General features: G+C 34.1%; 1 protein-coding gene across 1 annotated transcript in view; it reads right to left on the bottom strand.

Moving 5' to 3' along the window:
- The window catches only part of LOC111087097 (protein CBFA2T3-like), a gene marked incomplete at its 3' end in the record, with an annotated part of 52,015 nt that overhangs the window by 12,545 nt on the left and 18,472 nt on the right, over positions 1 to 20,998 (bottom strand). Inside the window, exon 2 of the mRNA XM_022392513.1 lies at positions 680 to 793. Coding sequence (XP_022248221.1) covers positions 680 to 793 — 114 coding nt within the window. The remainder of the gene's footprint in view (positions 1 to 679; positions 794 to 20,998) is intronic.

The following is a 20,998-nucleotide window of genomic DNA, read 5'->3' as shown; positions in this document are numbered from 1 at the left end:
TTGCGTGTGCTTTCTAAACCTAAGCTTATCAGCATCTGACTCATTTTGTTTCTGTGGATGGAAAATATATATATATATATATATACTTAATAAATAAACATATTTTTCTGCCCTTGTATGATAATATACAATCGGCATGTATTCAGACTTTAAATTCTTATTTCGGATTTCTGGGAGCGGAATAACTTGCGTGATTTGTTAATTAGTATCCCTTTTATTGTTATTACTATTTTATAATAATTATTTGGCAACTGATGCATCTTAAACGGAGTGTTGAGAGCTAGTGAAACTGAATAAATTTATTGAACTAATCTCTCGTATTGATTGCAATTACATTTAGTGTTTGATATATATATATCAATGTCAATTTTCTACTGTACTTTAACGTCTACAGCACAGTTGTAGAACTTTTATTTTCTAAACATGATGGCGTACCTGGAAGAGTAAGATAAATTTAAAACAATTGTTTGTTTGTTTGTTTTTAATTATGCACAAAGCTACACAAGGGCTATTTGTGCTCTGCCCACCACGGGTATCGAAACCCGGTTTCTAGCGTTGTAAGTCCGCAGACATACCGCTGTGTCACTGGGGGGCCTTTAAAACAAATTCCAGTGATTCATCTTGTGTATATTTAAAAAATAAACAGCAATCTTCACGTGGTAACGAGCTTTTCTCTTACCTTGTATTGTTTGCGGTTTGTGATTCAACACCTGTACGCAATTTTTGCCACAAGATGTCACCTGCTTTGCATTGCGATCTCTAGAGTCAAGCATTCTTTCACAGTTAGACGTATCTGATTAAATAAAAACACCAATATATGTATATTAAGATATTGGTATATAATTACAAAATATTATAAACATACATTTAAATGGGAAAATATTAAAACATATATTGTCATTGAAATCCAAACGTTGACCTTTATAATATTTTGCTTAAAACTAATAAAAGACAAAAACTACATATTAGACGTAAGATTAGTGTCCGGTTTTTATAGGGATGGATTCTTTACAGTAGGTTTGTGTGACTTGTTGGCGATAAATTTTAACAATAAACGGACAGCATACAATCCAATTGTTTTAAAATAATATGTATTCAAAACAAATCAAATGTATGTACAAAAAATCGTTACACTATTGGTTATCACATTTGTATATAGAGCTTTAAGTAATTGTCTCCTTTTCATCAAAGTCCACACAAGTGGGTTAAATTACTTCAGAACACCCTTTTACAAAACAAATTATTCTCCTCTCTCTCTGTTATTACAATACAAGCTGTGAAACCCACTTTAGAAATCGCCCGTTACTTTCACTTTCATTATTTTGCTTAGTTCCACCAACTTGCCCGACTAGACCTGGAACTTTCTAGAACTACAAGACATTATGATGTAATAATACACACTTAAAGCAACGAGAAAAATTCCGAAGGTTCGAGTAATGTGATGTCCACTCACAACAATTGAACTGCACAACAAATGATTCGTAAACAGTTACGTAAGCAAACCTGCAATAAATTATCTAAATTTAACACTGGTGCTTTTTAACTATATAAATCATAACTCTCGTATTAAATTTAAATGAAACAGTCGTGTATATATCTAACAGTCAGGCAAGCGCTGCATACAGTAAAGAGTAAAGAGAAACATCAGTATATCATTTTTTTAAATGTTTTAATTAGATATAATCTCATGCTACATGTACCGAAAAGTTTAATAATCAAAAAGACATAAACTAACTCCATTTAGTCTATATTAAATTATACCGAATATCTTAATAATTAATCTATTTAAGAAACAAATGTTTCATTCTGGCAGTTAAGAATAGATAGTAATCGAAACTAAGATGGAAGGGTGAGGACAGGTGTGAAAAAATGGTTAGCGTGCCCGTACTGTAAATCCAAGTGTTCACGGCTCATATCCCATTGCTGCAAAATCACACTTAAAACTCTGGAGCCAAGGGTGCACTATGCGAATGAGGGTCAAATCCCACGAGGGCTAGCGTTGGATGCCGCTTATAAACTATCTTCCCAGTTTATCAGTTCAAAGTTACAAATGGCAATGCGTAGATAACTCATTGTAGCTTTGGTTCAAAAAGTCTAAAAAAAGTAAAAAGGATGGTTTTTTGTTTGTTTTAATCCAAAGGTACACAATAGTCTATCTGCGTTCTGTCCGAGTAGCTTTACCGCTTATCCACTGGAGGGACAAACGTAAGGGAGGGCTTTTTTTATGATGAAGATACTATAGCTTAAAATGTTCTTACAATTTTGGTATTTTCAAACTGAACATGCGTACATAGGCTAAGAGGCCTGGTCAGAAAACCCTTGCTTAAGGTATAGTCGTCCTTGATTTTACACCACTCACCAGATGGCAGGCAGCCAGTCAACAGTAGCTGACACCATAAGAGCTTTATCTGGTTCTTTGAAAACTGAATAACGGGATTGACTTCTACTTTTATATCGTACCCACTTCTGATAATGGAGTTATCTCCAACGTCGGACCCAACAATAAAAGACTCCTACTTCATCCTTCCGATATTCTTCTCACACAAAACCAAAACCTGTCCTCCATCTGAGCCACAATTAGGACACAGCACGATTTTAAAAACCTTGGCACGTGGGGCAGCGGTAAATTTACGGACTTACAAAGGGGGTTCGATTCCCAGAGGCGAATAAAGAGCAGCTAGCCCCACTGTTTTAACTTTGCAATAAGAAAACAACAACAACAACAACAACTTACTGTAAATGTGACAAGAAATCGTTAATACCTAAGGGCTTTGTCCAGTTTTGAACCGAGTAAGAACATCATGACGCGAACCTTACACCTTTTGATACAGAAATCAGAACCCTAACAAATAAGACACGCTGGGCTCAGTGAAGGAATTAAAGCAATATAAATTATATTGTGCATATCATAAATCTTTTTATTTTTTTTAATGCATTACTCACACTTCTTTGGTAACTAGCTATTCATCATGAAAATATCATAAAATAAACAAAGCTAAATCCTGTAAGCTCACTAGGTTTTATACCTAAAAAAAACACTGTTATCATTTTCCATTATACCAGTTTTATCACTAAATATTACCTAAATTCCCCTTTTCACTTTAAGATTTATTAGTTAATAAATCACGAGTTTTATATATCCTTTAAACTTGATCTGTATTTAAGATCCTGCAAAAAAAGAAATCCGATTATCTTTATTACTTTATGAATACAATTTTCCAAAATATTTTATTAACTCTTAAACTTTATGTGGATAAAAAAGACCTTAAATCGTTCCCACTTTGTAAGCCTTATCAGAGTTAAAGACCCTAAGCACCCTAAATCTTTTCTATATAAACAATATCACAAAAATACTTGAAATATCATGAGCTGCGTAACTTACATACATTTCTCCTCTTGTTTTTCAGAAATTTATTAACAGCCCAAAATAACAAAAATATCTTTAATAACGTTTAGCTTTATGCCTCTGTCTTTCACATTAAGCTAGAGAAAGAAGTAACAAGAATGTGAAATATTGGTAGCTAACTCAATTATGTCTTCTCTAAACAACTCAACACTTATTTGTTTAATAAGATCCCATAATGCATCATTAGATAATGAAATATGAGTACATGGTCCTGTTTTGTTCATCATCTAGTATTATGGTGAAAAAAATTTTTATTTAAGTTTCTATGCACACCTGCAAGCTGGTTAATTATATAACATGTTTTAATGCCACTAAGCATGGTAGTGTTTAATATGTAGGGATGGACCGAGAAAAATATAGCTGCCGCATTCAATCTACTACTCTATGATGCTTACAAATATCTGATAAAGTTGAATTATACCCTTATTTGAGCACCTAATTACCAATATCGAGTGTTTCACAGCTTGTAAGATTCCCATTATCATTGAAAAGTGTTTCTAATGTGGAGAACTGGGAACTAGCTAAAGATCCAAAGTGTTCATAATTCGTTTTTCTTCCTCCATGCTAGCCAAAAGTTAAATGAGTGAAGTTTTACCAATTGCTTTAGTACAATAGAAAAGCATTTTAAGAGCACTTGGAAACTGGCTATCACTAGGCACGGTAGTGCTTAGTATGTAGAGATGAGTCGAGAAAATAATGATTGCCACATTAAATCTATTATGCTATGATGCTCACAAATAACTACTAAAGTTGAGTTATAGCCTTATTTGAGAACCTAATTGCTATTATCGAGTATAAGAGTAATTGTATTCTGTTCTTCTACTACATATGTTTTTATGGAAAACTACTACTTAGCAGTGAGTCCAGTTTATAAGCATATAGTATTTCCATGTTTCGTAAATAACAGTTTCATTTCTGGTCGCTAGATGGCAGAATAAATTGTTCTTATATAACAATGTGTGCGACTTTTCATTGCACAAACATGATATCTGCCAAAACAAATTCTGTAAAAATACTGAAAGAAAGAAAGAAAAAATAATAATCTAGACTAATATTCAAGGTATCAAGGAGATCAAGTATTTATGCAACTGACAGATCTGTGTAAATTGTATTGATGTCTAAGTGTAAAAACACCAGTTTCTTAATTATCCAAACAATACATTATTTAGTGGTCTAATTTTCTTCAAATTTTCAATGGGACCGAGCCTGGCAGTAATGTTTATGTATGCGTGGTATTATACTTCAAGGCATGGAATCTGTATGATATCCTCCCTATTAATCGACATGACCCCAGCATATGGTGGAGTCGATTGTAGGGTAAAGTTAGAAGGCGTGGGCTCTTTAAGTATCTCCTTAACGTCGGTCTAGCATTCCGGGGTACTTGTGCCGTCCTAGAGGAAATATTACAGCTTCACTGGCCCCCAGTATAATCGAAAATTAGATAAACTGTTATGATATTAACAATATATTAATATATAACCCTTGAATTATAAACATAAAACAAATGTTCACTTATTAATATACTTTAATGAAATTCGTTTTTTAAAAAATAGGGAAGACAAGTACTACAACTGTAGCAGCTAGAGAACTACTACAACTGTTACAGCTAAAAATAATGCCCTTTGCTAGATAACACAACTGACACATCAAAGCTGTAATTAATCCTTCCGGGTACTTGATGCCCCTTAAGTAGCAGACACAACACGGCGCACGTGAAATTTTCGTGTTATATCCCCGACATCTCCTTTTGGTTTTCTAAATAAGAAATTGGATACTCCATTAAATGCACTACTTTTAATGTACTATATATTTTGTTTGGCACATCCAAAGAGCTGCACATAGTATTGGAAATAAGCAACTACAGTACTTTATATGCAGAAAAGCTCAATCAGTCCAAACACAATGGTCGAAAAGTTAACAATCGATAATATTATCCAACTTGTGCTTTTGTATGTAAATTGTGGAGAAACTCAAAAGGCGGCAGCTGCAACAACCTTCAGTTTGGTTTAAAGCTGTCAGACTACCACCAGACTGTTACTATGCTACTATACGTCTGACAAACACAGGAGTGGGCGTCCACAAAGAGCTTCTGGTCCTGATGCTTCAGTATTTACCGCGAAGACAGTGAGCCCAAAAAAGTTTGTTTGTGTACAAAAAGAGGAATGATGAATCACGTGCCCACCAGGTATCGAAAGCCCATGTTTTGTGCTGGAACTAAATGTATCACGTCTTAACTACGAACTTATGTGATTAGTTCCTTTGTCACAAAACAAAATATAGATAATCCATCATCCTTGTCCTGTTGCCATTAATAATTTATTTCTGATCGTGTAGTTTAACATCTAGTTTATTGAACATGCAAATGTGATTTCACTGAAAAATGGCCCTTTCCGCATTAATAAATTATCGAAATTATGACAAGTAGTTAATGGTTTTAAAAAAACCCAAAACAACTCATACCGAAAGAATAAACCCAAAGATATAATGTAAATTAGTGTAGTTCTGATATTAACAATTATTGTACGTACATCACTGCCTTTTGCAAGCCAAATTCGAACATTTTTGTTGAAGTCAAACAGAACCTTAAAGAGTTTAATTTTTTATTTAATATTTGGAACTTATGTGTTTGTTTGTTATTAAGCACAAAGTCACGCACAGTGGGCTATTAGTGAAGTATCCCACGCGGGTATCGAATGCCTATATTTAGAGTTAAAGCCCTGATGCAGACGTATCGCTGAGCCACAGAGGGACAATCTGTGGAACATCCTCCAAGAATCCTCCAAACCTTCTTTTTTATTTAACCTTCAGAGTTTATTGTTTATTCTGTGGTAAATCCTCTAAGGGTTTTAAAAGTTTTTTTTTTTATTATTTGGATAACTTCGAGAGTTATGGACAGAACTTAATACCCAACGATATTCTATGACAGATTATTACCACAGCATCACCAGAAACAATTCTAGAATATTCATGGACTCATTCTGCTTTGCAGAATATAAATCAACTTTTATGTTTCACGCCTTAGAAATACCCTATAGGTACATGTCACGTTTGCAGCCATTTATATAACTGCAATTCTGTAGTTCAGCTCAGAGTGCCTGACACTCGTAATACAATGATTGATTCTAATAGTTTCTTATGGATTGAAATTTAAATAAGAAAAGAAACCCAAATGTTATAGCCTAAAAAATTGACTTTTCGTCCAAGCCTAAAGCTGTGAATGTTTTATATAATATCCTTTCTACAGTAGAAACATCCTCGCTTTACATTTCGTACTTAACTTTAAAAACCGCTTGGATTTTTATCTTAATGTTTTTATTTCAAAATTTGTTAGATAACGTTTATATGGTAATAAAAACAAACCTCCATTAAAAACAGAATACTCCATGAGATTGAATATTCAAAGGTTGATATACGTATAAACCAATAATGATTGAGGAGGGTTCTTTTCAAACTTGTTTGTCATGTAGGAATCGAAGTAATACAATTTATTAGTCCGTTTGAGTAACAAAACAAATAGAACGCACTTTCTTGAAGAACTGTTATATCTATATACACTATGAATAACCTGTGAGATCCTATCGAAAGCTACCACTTCAAATATGAGCTTTAAATGGATAAGCTGCTGCCTTAATTCAGAAAATAAATGCTTAAGTGAGAGAGTAGTTTGTAGCAAAATACGTGAAATCGACGAAGTGAAACGAAGGTGATGTATAATGCCACTCGTAACACGGGTAGGTTGCATCGGACCAACAGTTCGTGTGTTACGGCTCAAAATCAAGGAAAAGGGCGGCCTACACCCCCATTTATACCATTACTTCTTAAGCCCTACAACTTTGCTAATAATCTATATAATAGAAACGAAGAAAAAAAAATATACGCACTCAGTTGTTGCTGGATATTCTTAGAGTGAAAATATTATAAATCGAAAGTTAAACCAAAATTGTACCGCAGCCTAAACCTTCCATGATATTTACACAAGTTAACACATATTTAGATTAAAACCTACACACTTAAAGGTATTTACACTGTTTTGTTTGTTATCAAGCGCAAAGCTACACACAAATATATGTGTGCTCTGTCCACCGCGGGTATCAAAGAATGATTTCTGGCTTTATAAGCTGTAAGATTTACAACTGAGCCACCAGGGGGCAACACTAATTATTTAAACCTATATGAAGTTATTTACGCTGATTCATTCATACACGGTTTTTACTCGGGTTCACACAGTTACATAAAGCCTTTACACAAGTTAAGTAATTTACACAGGTTTTCTCTCTCTCGCAAATATCAAGGTATTTTCACTGGTTCACACCCCACCCACATAAAGAGTTTTACACCGATTCACACGCACATTATGATATCCACACAGTTCACATACCCATAGAATTATTTACGTTCAAAATATTTTCTCAAGTAACGAAAAGATTATGTGTGTGTGTTTCCTAGATAAAGCATATATGTGTGTGTGTGTTTCCTAGATAAAGCATATATGTGTGTGTGTGTTTACTAGATAAAGCATATATGTGTGTGTGTGTTTCCTAGATAAAGCATATATGTGTGTGTGTGTTTGCTAAACATGGCCAGGTGGTTAGGGCTCGTAATCTGAGGGACGCGGGCTCGAATCCCCGTCCCACCAAACATGCTCGCCCGTTCAGTCGTGGGGGCGTTATAATGTGCCGGTCAATCCCATTATTCGTTGGTAAAAGAGTAGTCCAAGAGTTGGCGGTGGGTGGGGATGACTAGCTGCCTTCCCTCTAGTCTTACACTGTTAAATTAGGAACGGCTAACGCAGATAGCCCTCGTGTAGCTTTGCGCGAAATTCAAAACAAACAAACAAAAATCCAAAACAAGTTTCGTATCACATATCCCGCAGGAATTAATCACTGATCTAAACTACGAGTACTCTTGTGTTTGACTTTTCGTTATGCCCCCCCCCCAGTGGAACAGCGGTATGTCTGCGGACTTACAACGCTAGAAATCGGGTTTCGATACCCGTGGTGGGCAGAGCACAGATAGCCCATTGTGTAGCTTTGTGCATAACTTAAAACAAACAAACTTTTCTTTATAATTATTTTTTGATAAACAAACAGAAAGAGTAGTTTGTAAATAGTTATTTCACAGAGCCGCCGGGCCATATATAAAATCCTGAGTTAGTATTTCAACCGGACACATACTCGTAAGTATCACTCAAGTTAAAGTTTAAACCATGATATAATTGACTTTAGGCTCATAAAACGTTAAAATGATTGATACTTCCAGTTTTTGGGCTGATTAATGAATTTTATTACATATTTCTCATCATTGAGTGCATATAAATATATCCTTTGTTATAAATATCCATATGGCTTCTGAATGGCTCATAAAATTATGAGACAAAATGCGAATTAGTGCATCTCATCCAATCAGCATGTCACATATTATTGTGTTCTTCAATAATTAACTAAAGAGTTCTTTAAAAAAATCTGCATTTGGAATTATGGTATTGTTCACCTGATGAGAATTAACGGGATAATTGCCGTTCTGTAATAACCTTGGATATTGTTCCTTTTATAAAATCAAGGAGTCAAACCATTTGGTCAATAAAGCATTTATTAATCTCCCTGAAAAGTTCGTTTAGTCACATTTCTTTCCCATGCTGCTTGACAATTAACAGTAGCTGAAGATCTAGTTCACTTAACATCTGGGCACATCTTTAACAGATGTTACTATTTTTGGCCAACCCCCCGTAACTAAACATGTTAAATTAATATTATCATATTTACTTGAAAGCAGGAAGACATTTTTGAAGCCAGTTTAGAAGCAAAGACAAATTTTCAGTCTTGAAATGTGATACAAAGCGTGCATCGTTTTATACCAAATGTCTCGTAAAAACTGTGAACTGTTGAACAGTAGTAATGAGAGCACTATTAATTTATAATTCTAAATTATTTATCTTCAACATAAATGACATAGGTTACGAAAAGAGGGGTCAGGATAAAAATGTTTTTTGAAATGCAGAATTGATTGACCTTTTACCTTAACGTCATGTTGCTCTAACTAAATAGTTATTGCAAGTTTGCGTTTACTGAATTTCTGATTTTAAAATTTATAAATAAAGCGATAATGGCAAATACATGATACAGCTTAGTCTACACAAACTTTATTATCATTTTATGATTAATCTTGTTTATACATAAGCTATTGAGATGCGAACAAAAAAGGGCTATAGACCAGTATATATAAAAACACATACACAATTTATAATAAATATCTGTACTTTTTATGCGAGATTAAAAAAATCAAAAAACTGTTTGTTTGTTTGTTTGTTTTAGATTTTGCGCTAAGCTACACGAGAGCTATCTGCGCTAGCCGTCCCTAATTTAGCAGTGAGGGAAGGTATCTAGTCATCACCACCCACCGCCAACTCTTGGGCTACTCTTTTATTAACGAATAGTGGGATTGGCCGTCACATTATAACGCCCCCACGGCTGAAAGGGCGACCATGTTTGGTGGGCCGGGGATTCGAATTCACGACCCCCAGATTGCGAGTCGAGCGCCCCTAGCCACCTGGCCATGCCGAGCCCTTCAACAAGGGGGTCTCAAGTTAGAAATATATTGTGAGATGTTTTACGAGAAATGTTACATTTATTTGTTTCCTTGTTTGTTTGTTTGTTTGGAATTTTCGCACACACTCTTTCAATAACCTCAAATGATCTAACAAATCAGAACATATTGTTTTACTTTTTAGCTACTTTTCGTTCATGCTCGTAATAACTTGGGCTACTCTTTTCTGACCGAAGTGTGAGATTTGACAGTCACGCTTATAGCGCACCCACGCCCCCCACTGAGCGGGACGCGTTTTTCAACCATGATACTCGAACTATGAACCTTAATGTCACACCCTGGGCATGCTATCTGCTGAGCCATGCCCGGTACATACACACACACATATATTCATAGGAGAGTTTCGGTAAAATCTTTTAACAAATTTAAACACTCAGAGTTGCGTACACGAAGAAATTTTCAATCTTGCGTTCTTCCCCCTCTAGCGAATCAGCATTAAGTCTGAAGGCTTATGACACTAAAAATCGGGTTTCGATGCCCGTGGTAAGTACAGTACAGGTAGCCCATTATGTAGCTTTGTGCTTAACAATAAACAAACACACAAAAATCTTTTCACGTCATAGCAGAACCATTTCTGAATTTGAGTAAGTTAGAGCGGTGGTGTTTTTTCTGTATGTTTAAAGACATCTCATACAAATTTTATGAGGAGGAATAATGTGCTGAGGTTGATTTGTGAAAAACATAACTTGGTATATGGTACTTCCGGCCTCTTTCTTTCTGAAATTGCTTCCGTTTTGAATTATAAAAAGAAAATAAATTTTTAACTTTAAACCTAGTATTAAGTATCTCTGAGAACAATGATTCATTCATTGCTTACGTCTCTTTCTCTCTCTCTCTCTACATATATTTGACAAGCCATGCGTTCTGTGATTTCCGGTTCTGAAGGATCATTTTTCAGTGAGAGTACATGGTTGTTTAATTATAAAAACATCCATCGGATTTGTAATTAAACCGATAGGCCTACGTTTATTATACACCGGAGTGTTTTACGACTAATATTATAGCATATAACAGAACACATGATTTGCCAAACATTTAACTTGTTACTGGCCGAGAATGAATATATATATATATATATATATATTTGATATTTTAGTTTTTGTTCTTTTCACGAGTATAAACTTACAAAACCCTGGATGGTGGACACTTTCAAATGCGTTATCAACTAAAATAAAAGCTTTGAAGCACTCTACGAATATCAAAGTATTGTAGCTTATATTATTTCCCACTGAGGAATTTTGAGTCATTGCTAAAAAGACTCAGTTCGTGTTATAAGATATGATTCATTTTAATAACACAGGCCTGCTAATTCAAATTTCATAAAAATGACCCGGCATGTCCAGGCGGTTAGGGCGCTCGACTCGAAATCTGAGGGTCGCGGATTCGAATCCCCGTCATACCAAACATGCTTGCCCTTTCAGTCGTGGGGGCGTTATAATGTGACGGTCATTCCCACTATTCGTTGGTAAAAGAGTAGCCCAAGGGTTGGCGGTGGGTGGTGATGACTAGCTGCCTTCCCTCTAGTCTTACACTGCTAAATTAGGGACGGCTAGCGCAGATAGCCCTTGTGTAAGTTTGTGCGAAATTCACAACAAACAAACTTCATAAAAGTTGTTTTGGTTTCAATAACTGAATTTGTATAATTCAGGTACGCACATTTCGAAAATAATATTTCTTTTTTCTATCATGTAAGGATTTTTTTTTTACAAATCGGGAAGAAAAAAACCGTTACTTTGATCACTTTATTATTTTGTTTACCACATTGAACATTTTTTATTCTTATGTTTGTCAACAAAAATACAAACAAACTGGAGAAAAGGGAAGAACATTGATGTCAAACCAATATGCATCCACATTCATCCTGATATTTTGTGTGTGAAATCTACGTCTTTTTGTCTCAAAACTACGTATGAGTATGTATTGCTTTATGATGTTTTGTGAAAAATCTGTATGTGATGGAGAAATATGGATATCATTTTCGGATTCAGCGTTCAGAAATTGCTGGAGAACATGTAAAAATTTAAAGACAAAAAACCATCGCAGGCCTATGTTATTTTAGCAGTGTGAGTCGAACGTCACTCAAAGTTTTCTGCTACTGAAATAGTCATTCTATATTTAAAGCAGTGCATCTAGTTGTAACAATCACAACCGTCAAGTTCAATTGGTTTCTCTAGAAGTGTTTGCTCTACAGGCTTTTCTGCTTCGTTTCTAAGGCAACTTGCGTCATTTATTTCTTTTGAACTTAACAAAAGATATTTCTTTTATTCAGAACGTTTCACCAAGTTTACTTAGTATCATTAGGTGAGATACAAGAACTGAGACTCGGTGTAAATTCTAAGTAGCATGTCTCATTCTAATATTTAATAAAATATATTTCTGTTCTTATATGTGCCCTATATATTCTATTAACAGACTTGTTTCATATTAAAACTCATTTTTTGTTAACTAAGTTTTAAGTTTGTCCAAGGGTTTACTATAGAATATATAATGTCTGAACACTTACTGTATCCACCAAGTAGCAAGAAAAACAGCTTACGCTAAAACTGTTAGATATTTCGTAAAACAATTTCAAAACGGGTTTTCTCTGCTTTCAGTAACTGGCTTAAAGTGACTTAAGCATAATTAGTGACGCATGTGATGGCGAATGCAAATGAGATAATATGTATATATATATAATACACGTGTTACAAATAATATCAGACCCTAACCTTACTCACAGTTATATTGTATCTAAATAAAACATTTCCTAGTTACAAACAGTAACGTTTAAGTAATGCAACCAGCTCTGAAAATAAAGTTAAAGATGTTGGTTCTCAACCATAACCAATATAACCGTAGCGTACATAATCATAGGTCATATTTTATCAGTATGGCAGGAGTTTTAGGAACATCTCTTCGAAACCGATGTAAATGGGAAATAGATGTACATTACTGTGTATTTCTGTTAACAGAATGTTATACGCTGTTCCACAGAGATGATTGTCATGCAGTACAAACACCACAGTTTGTATGTTTGATTTGTTACAAACACCACAGTTTGCATGTCTTGATTTGTTACAAACACCACAGGTTGGTATGTTTTGATTTGTTATTCTGTCTCGCTGGTCATACAATTTAAAATTGACGTTCTTTAACTAATGAATCATTATTGTTATTTTAATTATATTGTTTGTTTGTAATTCAACACAAAGCTACACAAGGGCTATCTGTGCTCTGCCCACCACGGGTATCGAAACCCGGATTCTAGCGTTGTAAATCTGGAGACATACCGCTGTACCACTGGGGGACTTTTAATTATATAATTCTAAATGTTAAAAAAAAATCGTACATTACAAACTTACATTATTAACAATCTTGGTTTCACTGTGCAGTTATTACTATAAAATAGCCTAAAAGTTATTCAAGTTGTAATGAAACAGACTCACTAAATACGTTTTATATGAACAACTTTGGAGATAATTTGTAACTGAAAACCTTGAAGGTTGCTGAATTTTGGAAGGAAAAAAATGCAATATGGAATGTAATAAAGCAAGTTCCCTATAGCAGTAACATTGGTCTTCTTCTTCAGGGCATTTAAAAAAAATGTTTTACAGAAATAGAAACAATTACAGAGCCTCGGACTCACACGTTCGATCTTAGCTTTATGTTTAATCCAAAAGACAAAAATAAAGAACAAAGGCGGAGTTTATGCGGAGTCAGTGTGCCTTCGAAACTATTCTTTGTATGTAGTTTTAAATTATCTATGTATGTAGTTTAACTTGTGTTTGTGTGTAGTTTTAACTTATTTTTGTATGTAGTTTTAACTTAGATACAAAAAAAAGTTAAAAGATTAAAAAATTACTGAAACAAAGCCAAACATTTTGAAGTTGGCAACTCCTGTAAATTATCAATTACATTAAACCATATCCACTGATTTAAAGTTATAAAACCTTGCATTCCCAGTACATATCTTGACTTAGAGTATTAAATTGTCATTCAGGATACCCCAGTTATAATTTCTACAACAACTTTCTTTACATTTGCCAATAACGGAAACGTTCTGGTTTCGTTTCTTTAAGAAATTGAGCGAAATTTAAATTTGATATTTTCTAGTCCAGGTTTCATTTATTTTCTTACGTCGGAAAATAAATATTTTAACTCTTAAGATTATTAATTTCTAACCATTCTACAAATATTCGCTAATTTTTAGATTTAATGGTTTATAGGAAAGTTTGTTTTGCGTGTTTTTACCGCTAGTAGAAACTATGTTCAGTTTGAAATTAATTTTTCTTACTAATATTATAGTTTTGTTTACTTACTATTCGGGACAAATGGCACAGACGTTGGACTTGAAAACGCCTACTAGGTCTAAATCTAATTTCTTTGCTCTTAGTTTAGTTTACAATTTCTTACGCTTTTTTCTCAATAGTTGTACGTAAAAAAGTCAATAATCTAAACTGTTGCAACAGCAACTGCTCGTCTTTTTGAGTGTCATTTGACTATGATATTATATAACTTTTGATTGTTAAAAATATCAAGCTACATTACTATGATTTACATCTATTCCAGACAGAATTAGTAAATTAAGAGTTAGAATTTTCAACCTAAGCGGAACCTTATGTGCACGTGGGCTAAATGGCCATGTCAGAACCACAGAGGTCAAATTTAGCTGTATCTGGTTTTGAACTACTAACCAGATGTAGGACAGCCAGTCAGCAGCACGGGATTGGCAGATAGTTTTATACTGGTATTACAGCTCAATTCCTAGACTAATCATTAAAGCCATCTAAGTTAGACAATTATCGTGTTCAAATATATACAACTGAAAAGAAGACTCAAAGTTGTTCAGAGAAGGTTAGTGTTGATACATACAGTTTATATTATCAAAAGTTCTGTTTGTGACTTAAAGGCTGTTAAATTGTGAAGTTTGAGACGGAAAGAGATTGAATGTATGTAGTTTCGCTAACAATTATTTGCAATTTTTACTGACCGTCCTATGTTGCACTGTTCCAGTTTTTACTGACCGTCCTATGTTGCACTGTTCCAGTTTTTACTGACCGTCCTATGTTGCACTATTCTAGTTTTTACTGACCGTCCTATGTTGCACTGTTCCGATTTTACTGACCATACTATGTTGCACTGTTCCGGTTTTACTGACCGTCCTATGGTGCACTGTTCCGATTTTACTGACCGTCCTATGTTGCACTGTTCCGATTTTACTGACCATCCTATGTTGCACGGTTCCAGTTTTTACTTACCATTCTATGTTGCACGGTTTCAGTTTTTGCTGACCGTCCTATGTTGCACTGTTCCAGTTTTTACTGATCGTCCTATGTTTGCACGGTTCCAGTTTTTACTGACCGTCCAATGTTACACTGTTCCAGTTTTTACTGACCGTCCTATGTTGCACAGTTCCAGTTTTTTACTGGCCGTCCTAGGTGGTTATAAGTTCTTACTTTGAAGTTTTGGCTTTCCTAACGTTGGAGGCTTTACAATCTCCACAAGTGTATAGATGTACGAACTACGAACAATGAGAGTATGTTAATTTGTTTTTGTTAGAGAAGGCTTTTAATCGGAGGGAGGGTTTGAAAATTATTTTCTGATTAAATTGAGGAAAATGTCTTTTTATAATGCATGTGAGGGTGCTTCTGGTAATAAGGCTGCGTTTACTAAGATATGATACAGAAGTAAATAAGGCATTTAGAAGTAGTGTGTATTATGAAAGTGGATTTATAACTCTAGAAACCGGGTTTCGATACCCGTGTTGGGCAAAGCACGAATAGTCCTTTGTGTAGCTTTGTGCTTAACAACAATATTAGCAAAGAACTTATTGGTTAGGAATTTCCAAATGATTTTTTTTCTCAAATGTATTTAAGAGTATTTTGAATATAAGATTTCGGAATGGAGAGAAAAGATAATAGAGCATATGTTGAATACCATGTTTATGGTCATTAAATTATGTTTGTAATAGAACGGGATAAGGTATTAACTTGGGCGAAGGGGTAGTCAATGTTTTTTGTTTTTTTTAATTTTTAATGGTAAATAACAGTAGAGAAAGCAATGGTGTCATGTTTAAAACTATTATATAAAAAGTAGAGTACTTATTGTTATATTACATTTCACATGTAAATCTAATGCAAGGGTGCTGTTTAAAATATTTAATGGAGAGAGAGAGATATATATACAAGCTACGAAATAGAATGAAAGTGTTGTCAACATATCTTCTGTACAATACTGGTTCGAACTTAGCGGAGCAGTGTTTTAACCAGATGCGTTTATAGTAGCAGAGGAATGTATTAGCTATAGTGGATCTCAATGGGGAGTCCATTGCCACGCCATCTATATGTTTATACAGGGTGTTATTGAAAAGAAATATGAATGTTTGAAAGGAAGTCGTAGTATGGTTTTAAACTCTACTTTGGATGGACCGTTAATTAATGTGAGTATCGTTATGGAACAATTTGAATAGACGGGCGTTAATAGTTTTGTCCAAAGGAATATTCGTAAATAAGGATGTGATGTCAAAACTACCTATAAAATACTTGTCAAAAGGGGGGGTAACTGACTCAGTTCACGAGCAAAACTGAAGGAGTTAGGGATGTGAAGTCGTAAAATAGGGATAGAAATTTGGAGGTTATGATTGCCAAAGGCAGAGAGAGAAAAGGTCGTAGAGAGGCGTCTTTATTTGTGAGATTTTGAACGCCTGGGAGTGTATATAAAATGCCATACCGAGATTCTGTTGGATATAACCTGTCTTAAACACTGTCTAGATAATCTTTTTTTTACATTTTATATCTCTAAGAATTCCCTGTTTTGTTTCTTCACCTTGGATCGTGTATTTTAAATTGAGTGTTGTCATCTAAAATGCTATTAATTTTTTTAAGTAGTTTTGTTTAGGATAACAACCCCATTTACTTTAACAGGGCGAAGGACGATGATATTTGTTTTTCGAGAGTTCTTTTAGCGCGGGAAGTTTTTCGGGTTTTAGAGGAAAATATTATCCATGTGTGTTATAGTTCTAACAATTAGAAAGAGAGCTAAGTTTTTTATTTTAGTGATTAGAAACTCATGATTACTTTTAGTTTAAATTGGCTATAATCTTAGGTTACGGTAGAGCAGTTCTAACAGATAGAGAAAATTATCAAAGCTACGTTCACAGGGTGAAATGGAAAGGATAAGACCTTTAAATAAGATAGATTGTTCGGATGAATTAACGCTACTTATGTTGAATATTGAGTGGTTAGGGTTAAGACATGCAATCTCTCCTCAAACTTAACAACATGTAAGTAAATCATAAACATTACTCTTGATAAAATAAACTTTATGTATTAAACATCAATCTTCACTGAAAAACATCCCGTCTTCTTTCTGGTTGTATTTATTTTAACATGGTAGTTAGTTATGCTTTGCATTATATATGAATGTCATACGTGCTATAAAATGCATATTTTTTTCTTTCTTTTTCGTTGATAAAGTTATCTTTATATGTTGTCAATAAATGATAATGTTAATAGTTAAAATTCCTTCCTTTTATATTTCTCGACATTATTACTAAACATATAGTAATAATGCATACTCATTTCATTATTGCTATCTTCCGCAATTATAACGTTATTTTGCTGGATAACATTAGTAGAATTAAAGATCTAAGCAAGCGCAACCAGTGATTCAGCGGTAGATCTGATGATTTGTAACGCTAAAAACTGGATTTAGATACCCGCGGTGGGTAGACGACAGATTATTTATCTTTAAATTACAATGTCCGTTAGTTGAGTCAATTATTTATGTTACATTTTATCTTAATAATTAACCGACCTTAATTTGTGTGTCAGAGTTTTTCAATGCATATTTGAAATTTTTATAATAATATTTACGTTTGATCGAATACTCAAAGAAAGTTTTTATTGGATCACAAACATTAGAAAGACGTGTTGTGGTATAACAAATGTAATGATTCAAGATTTAGCCTGATTCAACACTCAATGAGTAAATATGTACACACGACAATGATAACGATGTGATGTTAATACAGTAGTATTTAAATCTGAAAGTTTCGAAATCTTCTTGAGATAAGAAGTAAGCGGCCTGTAGTGCGCATGCGTAATGGTAGAATAAAAGGTCAGCAGCCTGTAATGAGTACTGGTGGGACAAGGGGACAACAACCTGTAGTGTGTACTGGTGGGATAAGATCTCAGCAGCCTGTAGTGTGTACTGGTGGGATAAGATCTCAGCAGCCTGTAGTGTGTTCTGGTGGATAAGATCTCAGCAGCCTGTAGTGTGTACTGGTGGGATAAGATCTCAGCAGCCTGCAGTGTGTACTGGTGGGATAAGATCTCAGCAGCCTGTAGTGTGTACTGGTGGGATAAGAGGTCAGCAGCCTGTAGTGTGTACTGGTAGGATAAGAGGTCAGCAACTTAAAATGTATGGCTTGTAAAGTATTCATAAAAAAATTATTTTATAAAATTAAATGATTTAAACTTGTATATTGGTTATATTGTTGGGTTGACATTGTTGGTAAGAATACTGTAACTGATAAATATAAATATAATTTTGGAATTACCATGACAAAGAAAAAAAATAAAACTTTGTATTGGATAAATATATTCATGATACACTGATGTTTCTCAGTAACACAGAAATAAGTAACTCAGCAGTTGTAAGAAAGGTGAATCTTAGTCATATATATTCACCTAGGTTTGCAGGAAGGTATCGTTGGTTGAACTTTAGTGGACGAGCACGCATTTTGTTACCTTGACACAATATTGATGTTAATATCACGACTTACATTCTATCAAGTTGTAAGGCGACTTCAATACTTATTGATCTAACTACTTAAATATTTACTCACTGTGGTAGAAGTGAATAAAAATTTATAATACTAAAAAATATAATATCATTTAGGGTTTAATTTTACAGCTTAGTCTATATACATTACATCCAAATGCAGACACAAACTGATTAATGACAAGTCTTAACGCCTCAAGCACGTTTTATAAAAATAAAACCAATACACTTTGATGTTAATAACATGCAGTTGTACATAGTTAAAAAATGAATCCCCTTGTAATCTGAAGAGTATAGTTAGTATATAGAAAATATTTGGAAAATAGAAAAATAAAATCCCGAATTAAATTGTATTGTAGTGTCTCTAACTATCTGCCAATCCAGTTTTGAGGTATGGTCGTGTCTCCATTGTTGATAGTGCTGGCAACTTAATGGGGAGCACTAAGTCCTCTTGCAATGGAGATATCAAAGATAAGTGTATGAGAACATACTAGCTACCCCAGATAAAGATATTCACATAATGCTATGTATAAAGCTGTTTATTTTCAGTAATAGCAAAAACGTTCTGTTTTAGCTGGATAAATGCTCTTATTTGATGCATTAGGAATTTGTTATATTGTATATTAATGTTACATGTTCCATAAAAATGTAGAGTTCTTTCTTTTTTTTGATAGTCACCTCCGCTACCGAATTTGGATGGAGGTTATGGTTTCACTCCTGTATGTGTGTGTGGTGCGTATGTGTTTGTCAGCAAGGTTTCTCAAAAATTGCTAAATGTATTCGGACGAAAGTTGGTATACATTTGGATTATGATCCAACTTAGAAGTAATTAGTTTTATGAGGGTCAAGGTCACGAAGATCCAAAAAAATCCCTATCTGTTAACACGGAGACCGATTTTTCACACTATTTTTGCTATAGAATTCTGTCAACAATGATCTGATTTCAGTGAAACTTGGTGAACATATGTAAAATATTATTCCTCATTGTTCTGCCAAAAAAAACGGTTCGTTTCCGTTGAGAACGACGGACACACGAACACATTTTCATATTATTTGGGAGCCGAATATGATCAACGCTGCGTGGCGGAGGCATGTACTCAACTGAGTGCCTCTCTAGTTATCTCTGTTTTCAATGAATGAAAGATTTACTAGTTTAGATAATTACCTGTTTTTATTCAATTTTTATTTCTTTTAACAAATGTTAATGACATATTTGATTGGTAATATTGATCACTTGTTTTGGGCATTGTGAGTCTTTATTTAATGAAACTGTAGAAGATAAAACCTGATAAATGACCCACGTGTGAGACTAAATCTTGATGAATTTGTTTGACTGACGTATGTCTTAATGACTGCTATATAAAATTCTAACAATAACACACACCTGCATAGGATCAGATTCAGAAACCAAGATAACAGAATTAAGTAGGGTCCCGATCTGTCTTGTAAGCAAAAGAGAGAGAGAGAGAGAAAAAAGATATTAACGAGTAGTAGAACTTACTAAGACTGGTAATAATTTCCCTCAGATAATCCTTTGCTGTCCTGTTACTAACTTGTTACCATTTAAGGAATTGTGCAAAGGTAAAGAACTAGCGCTATTCAATTCCGCGTGTTCTAACTCGATAAAGTATAAATAAAATGTAAATATTTAAAGTATATTTTCATGTTGAAATCAATAAGGTGTGTATAGTTCAAGATTGAAATGTTAAGCGTATTTGTTATTACGCACAAAGCAACACAATAGGCTATCTGTGCTGTGCCCACCACAGGTATCGAAACCCTATATTTAGCGTTATAAGTCTTCAGGCTTACCGCTGAGCCACTGGGAGGCTAACTGTTAAATAAATATCACTATTTAATTGTTAAGGCATGATGGCTGTTAATTCATTTCGTGCACGTGTCTGTTCCTGTTTGTTTTACGGGGTTTGTGTTTAAGAGGATATATCATTATTTTTCTCTTTCCTCTTGAGAGATTAGTAAAGTCACATTAATATTGTACGTACGGCTGTAACATAGTTTGGCTCATAACTAGGCTGTTGTGTTATTTTGTCTTGTTTTTTTTTTTGGCGTCTAATCAATAACTTTATAAGTAAAAAAGTGTCCATTCTGTTAAGTCACTATTCCCTCATCCTAAAAGAACAATATCTTTAACATTGTTCTTATATATATTTCCCGTTGTTACATATTCTAAGCAACTCTAATCATTCAATTATGTACAAGCTGCCC

The sequence above is a fragment of the Limulus polyphemus genome, unplaced genomic scaffold (assembly GCF_000517525.1).
Source record: "Limulus polyphemus unplaced genomic scaffold, Limulus_polyphemus-2.1.2 Scaffold1731, whole genome shotgun sequence".
NCBI classification, from domain to species: domain Eukaryota; kingdom Metazoa; phylum Arthropoda; class Merostomata; order Xiphosura; family Limulidae; genus Limulus; species Limulus polyphemus.
This window is presented reverse-complemented; position numbering and strand designations above follow the sequence as displayed.